Consider the following 8,321-nt stretch of genomic DNA (forward strand, 5'->3'; position numbering starts at 1 on the left):
AATATTTTGTTATTCCTCCAGTATGGTTACAATATTTATTTGAATATTTACAAAATCTATGTAAATTGTAATTAGTTTAATTTATTGGCTTTAGGGAATCCTCCTGTCCACATGTTGAGTAATTTCAATTGCTTACCTTGTACTCTTGCTATCCATAATGTATTGACTTCAAGACATCCATAGTGAATTTTCATTCATGCTCTGTGAATACTCAAGTTTCTTATATGTAGTGTTGTAGTTACATAAGGGACACATAAATTCTACCATATACTTAAAATTAGTTCTAGATTGGTCATACCTAATGTAATGTAAATTCAAGTAATTTTTCCTATATTGTATAGGGAATAATGGCACAGGGAAATCCTATACATGTTCAGTACTGGCACATTTTAATAGATATTTTATAGCAGTGCTGTTTGAATCTGTACGCGTAGACCAAATGTTTCACATTCAAAAATAGGATTTTTGAGAGTATAAAAAAGCTTTACCAAAGTGTATTGTTATATAAATGTCACTCCTATTCTCATCTCTTCTACTGTGCTTTTATTTCCCAACCTTTTCCTCTAAGTTTCAGGCCTAGTTCATCCTGTAGTATATTTTGCACAAAGAGAAGTCATGTTTTTTATATTGCTTTTATATAAGAAAGATAGCATGGTTTATATTTAACTTTGTACTTTGTATGATTTTATAACTTTTAATCAGTTTGTTCTCTGACAATTTTGTACATGCATGTAGCTCATCCTTGCTACTGTCACACCCCATCTTATCTGAATGCTTCTAGCATCCTTTAACCCTCTTCCTACAAATCCTTCCCACCATTCATAGCTTTACTGTAAATTATCAATGGGTATTATTGTTCCATTTCTATACCAAAGTTTTGATCCTTAGTCCCTAAATTTTGGAGTTAGATATATAGTTTATTAACCAAATGTCTCAAATATGTGGAACCAATACATCATCCCATTTTGTTAACTACTTTCTGATTTAATTATGATTCATCGTTTGAGATTATTTTATTTTTATGTGGTCAGATTGATTGTCATTTATTTTCAATTGCCCTAAAGTTTAAGTTATATAGATACAAAGCCTGTTCCTTATGATCTTGTTAAAATTTTGTATGCTTTCTTCAAACCATTATATGGCTTCATAGTTATGACTTTATCTTTAACTATTCTGTATGTAGCATGTCTCGTGGATTATTTTTTTCCCTAAAGGTCTCATTTGTTCTAGCACCATACAGTACGTGTGCATTCTTGTTCCAGTGGTTCTCCATACTACATTTAAAATGCACTGTTTTCCCTTGGCATTGGATTCTGCTTCCAAGCTTTCTAAGCTATCCCCACGGACTGTTTGTCTATTTTTGCATCACTACCATGATGCTGTAATTAGAGTTTTGTAGTATGCTCTCTTGTCTGGTACCGTAACTCCATCTCGGTTGTCTTTTCATTTTCTTAACTGTCGTGCATAGTCTTTATTATGTGAGCTTTATCATTAACTTGCAAAATGTTTGCAGATATTTTTAAAATTACAATAAGTAGATACATTAGCTTAGGAAAGGTGATATCTTCTGAACGTTAAATTTGCCTGGAAGAAAATCAAATTATAGTACTATTGCTTTGGAATCCTTAAAGTGGAACCTGTGAGCCATTCTTAAACCAGACATTAAGCTCACCCGAAACTTAGCTTTGAGCAAAATTCTTTGAATATTCACATATGCACCAGGGAACATACAGATCTGGTAAACTCTGCAAATTCTGGAACAAATTTCACTAGCATTTGTAACAGTTTGAAAGCACCCTTTGCTTCTGGAGTCTGAGAAATCTCTCCTTTTTGTAAGATCATTTTGACTTTTGCTGGACATAAAAGAATCACAGTTCTTTTGACTGATGGGATGGAATCTGCAGCCCCTCTTGTTCTTTCAAGCTATAAAAGGAAACTATTTTTTTTTAACTTGGGATATATTCTCAGGACTTCTTAGATATTATATATCCTGGAATCCCAATTCTGAGAGGCTTCAAGTAAATGCGATTCTTTGCATTTGACTAGGATGATTTTTGTGCCAGTCAGCAAGTTATTCTAGTTTGTACAGGTTCGTACCTAGCATCATAGACTAAGTAGGTGACAAATAGAAATGTTATTTACTGGTAATTTTAATGTTTGTTCCTGTTGTTTTTCTTAAGTTTGCTTATTTGTTTGATGTCACATTGTTTTATAATATGTCTATTTTAATTGTACTGTTTGCTGTCCCTCCAGTTTTTCTGTCTTTATAACTATTTCTGTTTGTTTGTATGTTCCAATTTCATTGTTTCTTCTATTTTCCATATTTTTAATTTTCTTCCTTTCATATCCATATTTTCCAAAGTGCCTGGCAATAATTCCCTGACCCTCATTTAAATTACTCTTTCCCAGTAGCCTTGTGTTTCAAAGGCTGCAGTGTTAAATTATAATAGTCTTTATTTGATGTCATGTATTTCTTTATTTAACACACATACATTTTAATAGAACCAGCTATTATCTTTTTACACCTACATATATCCTATGTTGATCATATCCAGCTATTCTTTTTTCACTTTCAATACTCAAATTGCCAACCTTCCCTGACACTCAGAGTCACTATTCTGTTTCCAGATTAACAGTTTTTTAATTTCTATGTGTGAGAGACAGCAAGAGGATTTAAATCAGAGATTTTTTTTTTTTAGTCTGCTCCCTAAAATACTTGCTTTCCTTGACCTTAAAGACATAGTATTATTAATTTGGGCTTGTTTCAGGTATAATCTTTCTGCCTGTTGTTTCAGAACAACTTGAAGCCCCAAATCATCACCTTTTATGTGAATCTTTTGAAATTTTGATCTCTCTTCACCTGTCAGAAAGTCTGGTTCTAGTGATGTCCTGGGGTTTCATTCTTTTACTAACATTTTTTTTTTTGATTTTTCGAGACAGGGTTTCTCTGTGGTTTTTGGAGCCTGTCCTGGAACTAGCTCTTGTAGACCAGGCTGGTCTCGAACTCACAGAGATCCGTCTGTCTCTGCCTCCTGAGTGCTGGAATTAAAGGTGTGCACCACCAACGCCCGGCTACTTACAATTATTTTTTATGACTTAGTATTTTCCATTTCCAGACAAATGAAGACATTACCTTTGTGTATATTTACATTTCTCTTTCTTGTTAATTTTGTATTCTTTGCAGAGGAAATATTATCAGGTAGGTAGCTACCTAATGTTGACTTCTAACATATTACTAATTTTAATGTCATTTTATCATATGTATATTGTATATTCATATACATAATGATATAACCAGATCAATATCTAACCTGTGCCTATAATAGAGATCTCTAGAAATCATTATCTGACTCACCATATATTTAGTCTGTAAATGTTTTTCTACATTGCTAACAGTGAGTCAGCACTGCCAATTGTTTCTCACCTCTATGCAGGTTCATGAAGATGGACCACAAGGACCCAGCCACACTGTTAGACCTTGCTATACAGAGTCTGCTCAGTACTGAGACTGTAATAATCCAATCACTTGAGGAGATTCCAAGAGAACTCTTTATTCCATTGTTCACTGCTGCTTTCTTGGGTGGACATAAGAAGACACTGACAGCAATGGTGAAGGTTTGGCCCTTTTTCTGTCTCCACATCGGAACATTAAGAGGACATGAAATACACGGTGAACTCTTAAAAGCCATCGTGGATGGTCTTCAGGTCCTTCCTGCTGTAAACTCTGCTTCCCGGTAAGACTCTGTATGATAGTGACATGGTGAGACAGCAAGAGGTTATTCTTCAACCTGTGACAGGGGAGGAAAAAGATATAGCAAAGATAGTTAGTGCTAAATTCTGACAATGGATGGGAGGTGTTTGGTCCGACTGTTGAGATCTTGTTGTTTTTAATTTTTTCCTTTTATTAAAAATATTTTTTCTCATATATCCCGATTATGGTTTCCCCTCCCTCTATTCCTCCTAGTTCCTTTCCTCTTCCTTTCCCATATAAATCCACTCCCTTTTGTCTCTCATTTGAAAACAAATGGGCTTCTAAGGGATAAAAATAAAATAAAATGAGGTAGAACAAAAACTAACACACCAGAATAGGACAAAACTAATAAAGAGAAGGAAAAGTGCCCGAGAAAAGGCACAGGAACATATACAGAAGTAAAAAAGCACTGAATTGCAGCCAGGAATCCCGTAAACCCCCGACACTAGAACCCATAATATATACACACAAAAGACCATAGGGTAAGAAGAGAGAAAAAATTAAATATATAAATAAAATTAAAACATAAGATGATTTTTTAAACAGCTCGGACACAACATTTGAGATAATGAACCTCCAAAGATGCCACTGAGTTGGTGTTCTGTTGGCCACCTGCTGCTGGTCATGCAGTCTTCCATTAAGAGTAGATTTCCCCCATCCCCAGGTGAGAGTTCACTAGAAGAGACTAAATTTTCATTTGCAGGTGGTTGTCAGTTGGAGATAGGTTCTGGGTTAGGGGTAAGGGCGTATGTCCACTTCTTTCAGCTCTAGGACCCCATCTGGTGCAGGCCCATACTGGCCCTGTTCATGCTGCCTCAGTCTCTGTGACTTCATATGTGTGTGTATCATCTTGATTTAGAGGGCTTTGTTTCCTTAGTGTCCTTCACCCCCTCCGGATGTTACACTCTTTCCACCTTCTCAGTTGAGGTATTTGAGAGAATCTAATGTCTTATAGAGGGCTTTAATTTTGTAAGAGATGTGACTGAGAAGGCTATTGATTGGTTAACATGATGAGCATAACATGATGAGAAGACAGAAGCACAGAAATGGGTGAGCATTGATGGAGAATCTAGGACAGAGGTAATGCTGGAAAGTGCTGTGTTTAGTTACTGTATGGAGTTGAGCACCCGACGAGTTTTATCTTCACTTGTTATCATTAGTTCTGTTGGATTGTATTAAAATATGCCACCTCTCTTATGTGCTATCTCCCCTTTTCCCTACAGAAGCTCCAAACTGAAGATCCTAGATTTGAGGCATGATGTTGACCGCAGGACCACATGTTTTCAATCCAGGACATCCCCTTTCTGTTTTCAGTCTTGTTCCTATTCTCAGACCTCTGCCCCAAAGAGAGAAGGCCAACGCAGCACTGTAAATGTAGTGCCTGAGGTTGAGTTGTCCAGCTACCCCACTGAATTACTAGTGGACCTTTCCCTGGATGGCACCTTGAGAGCAAGGGAGTTTTTGTCTTTGCTTCTGAGTAAAGTTGAAGAAAGTTCCGGGTCCTTGCACCTCTGCTGTCGAGATCTGCAGATTGATAAACTGTCTGAGTATAAAAATACCCTCAAACTTGTGGATCTGTTGTGTATTGAACACCTGGCAGTTGATCAGGCTTCTCTTGGTGATGTTACAACCCTTTTGTCTCACATGGTCCACTTGGACAGTCTTAGTCTGTCTAAAATCACCCTTAAGTCTTTGAATGGGAAAACATTCAAAAGTTTCCTTACCCAACTTGAGCGGATGAAGAACCTTCAGGAGCTCAGCTTGTCTTTCTTCTGCCTCACAAATCGTCTACACAAATTGCTCAGGTGAGAGTCTGAGGGGAGGTACCTGGTTTCCTTCACATTCTGTTCTTAAGACAGGAAAGAAACTAGACTATGGCATTCCTAAGGCTCGATGGAATCTGTTTTTCCCTTCTCCTCAGCAGTAACACTACAGGAACTTTGAAACTGTCCACTAGAGCACTTCATTTATAGTGAAGAAAAGTCAGGATTACAAAATTAAGCTGTACCTATTCATTTATTCAGACAACTATACTCATACAATATAGGACCTCAGATATCTTAATGAAAAGAAAAAGTCTTTCTCCAGGTATCTAGAGAAGAACTGGAAGCATTGAGGTAGAAGGAGGTAAAGATTTCATGCTGTAGTGTTGACATACATACTCATCAAAAGATCCCCGTAATTCATATTGTCAGATCATTTTTGCTTGTGTGCTGTGCTCAAGGATCAGGCCCAGAATCTAGAGACTGTCATTTAGGAACCTTCAGTTGGCTGTTATCCCTGACCCCATTCCATCAAATAATAGAATTAGATTCGTGTGGATTGTAATTGCCAACTAGGTTAAATTTTTTCACTTATTATTTCTCAGAACCAAGCATAATAATATCTTGTACATGTTCTGAAGATTGAAAATCTGTGTCTAAGAGTGGAAAAGTCTTTCCTAGAGCCACAAATGTATTAAGTTATTTTAAAGTCCACATTGCTAGCTGCTGCAGCGCTGTATGTACAAAGAAGTTTGGTCTACGTTCTTAGATAATTTCCCACCACCAGTTCCTCATTCTTGAGCATCAATTTTCTGTTTTCTCCCTACAGAGTCCTACCACCTGATTTGGATTTCTTGAATCTGCCTTTCTGTGAGCTTTCTTACAGAGACTTCAGATTTCTTTCCCAGTGTCCTCAGGCAAACCAACTCAAGCTGCTGAATCTCAGTAACAATCCAATATCTTGGGAAGATTGTGAGCCTTTCCAGACCCTTATGGAAAATGTCTCTGGTACCTTAGAGTATCTAGAGATAAATCATTGTCTTATAACAGATTCTACCATAACTTCTCTTATTCCTGCTCTAAGCCACTGTTCCCACCTCCGTGTGCTTAGTTTTGCTTCTAACCCTATTACAATGTCTATGCTCGTGAGGATCCTGCAAAACTTAATACCGCTTATGGAGCTGAAATACGTGGTTTACCCCATCCCTGTGCATTGCTACGAGCGGTGGTATTTTCGGGGTAGTTTAGATCGACAGAAGCTTGCTGATGTGCATGCACAATTGAAGATGATGCTACAGGCAGCACAGCGGACTGACATGACCTTGATCACTATTTTAGAGTGAATTTCACAGTTCAACCAATTGTCAATAATGATACTTGCCATTCAAGCACCCAGTGTTCTTTCCTGAGGGCCATTGGCTCCATATGTAAGATTTATATATTGTAGGAAATGTAGTCAGGAAATAGAGATAGGAACTGCCCTTATGAAGAATAACTCTGACAAGAAAATGGAAGAGTTACAAGTTCCTGAGGCTGAGTTGTCCATTGTCACCATTATTCTTCTTACCAGTATGATACAGATCCGGAAGTCATGATAAATCATACCTCTGTCCTCAATGAAATTTACTTCTGGCTACTGGACACCAGTCACGACACTCTACCCTTTCCTGGACATGTTTCTGGAGGCCTGGTAGTTATTGAAACCAACACTTTTATCCTCTAGGGTTGTATTGAGCCTCTCAATTTAAGACTGTCTTCTGTCTCTTATAGGAAACCATCTGGATTTAACAGTGAGAAAAAGAATGTGTACGCATTACCCATTGAGTGACTCAGTTTTTCTCTATTTCATACTCCTTTTCCAAGGATTGGTTTGGGATAGTATTGTAATAAGTCAAAATGAACAGAGAGACAAGACAAGGTTCCTCCCTGAAGCCACTTAGAGGCTCAATGTTTCTGTGGCTTATCTGTTTCTCCACAGATTGTTAGTGCCTAGAAGAAAGGTGTTTTACCCGTTTTATTTCCCTTGTTCTTATTACATGTTCTGTTCAGTCTCTTCCCAGCAGAGTTCATGGGTTCCATGTCACCATCTTAGAGCCTTTCTCTCACATCTGTTTGATGTTTGCCTTCTGTCCTTGTGTAAAATGCCTGACATAGTAGACTAGTGAGGAAGGGAATTTTCTTTCCCAGCTTTAGAAGTTTCACCACGCTTGTTTAATTGCACTGCTTTATGACTTCAGCAAGGCAGAACACGGGAAAGAGCTTGTGACAGAGGGAGATTCTTCCAATTCATGAAGCATGGAAGCAGAGAGAGCAAGAGCCTGAGTCCCTATACAGCCTGCAGGAGTGGCACTACACAGATCTGCCTCCTTGAACTAGCCTGCCCTAAGTTTCTACCACTTGCCCTGGAGCCCTTCTTGAACTAGCTAGCCAATTCAAAATTTCAACCAGCCATGAGCTTGAGACCCCCTTTTATCATGTTAGCTCAGGAAGACATTTAGGACACATGGCATAACTCTTACTGTTGTTCTTTTAGTTATCTACTTACACCTAGTCATTTTGTCTTATTGCACCATGTGCATTTCCTTCATTGTATACATGATTCTGTTTGAATTTCTTGTTGCTGCTTTTCCACTATAGTTGCTCCCTTTGTTGTACTTTCTTTTAGCCAAATCCATATATTAATTCCAAATATTTGATCAATCAACAATGTGATGTAGCATAAATAAAAATACCACATTGCATATCCAAAAAATGGTAAGAAACAAAGGGCGTAATGTCAATAATTAGTAATTGTAATGTTGGTATAT

The 8,321-nt window shown here is 37.5% G+C and overlaps 1 protein-coding gene across 1 annotated transcript; it reads left to right on the forward strand.

Moving 5' to 3' along the window:
• The first annotated feature begins 3,444 nt into the window (after positions 1-3,444).
• Positions 3,445-6,857, forward strand: LOC130868542 (melanoma antigen preferentially expressed in tumors-like). Its single transcript, XM_057760724.1, has 3 exons — positions 3,445-3,734; positions 4,975-5,556; positions 6,344-6,857. Exons 1-3 carry the CDS (start codon positions 3,445-3,447, stop codon positions 6,855-6,857), a joined length of 1,386 nt encoding a protein of 461 aa, XP_057616707.1.
• Positions 6,858-8,321: the final 1,464 nt, after the last annotated feature.

Source organism: Chionomys nivalis, chromosome X (genome assembly GCF_950005125.1).
Source record: "Chionomys nivalis chromosome X, mChiNiv1.1, whole genome shotgun sequence".
Classification (NCBI taxonomy): Eukaryota; Metazoa; Chordata; class Mammalia; order Rodentia; family Cricetidae; genus Chionomys; species Chionomys nivalis.

Coding starts and splice junctions, on each gene's coding strand:
- LOC130868542 (XM_057760724.1), top strand. CDS start 3,445: ATGGACCACAAGGACCCAGCCACACTGTTAGACCTTGCTATACAGAGT. Junction 3,735..4,974: donor GCTGTAAACTCTGCTTCCCG/GTAAGACTCTGT, acceptor TTTTCCCTACAG/AAGCTCCAAACTGAAGATCC. Junction 5,557..6,343: donor CGTCTACACAAATTGCTCAG/GTGAGAGTCTGA, acceptor TTCTCCCTACAG/AGTCCTACCACCTGATTTGG.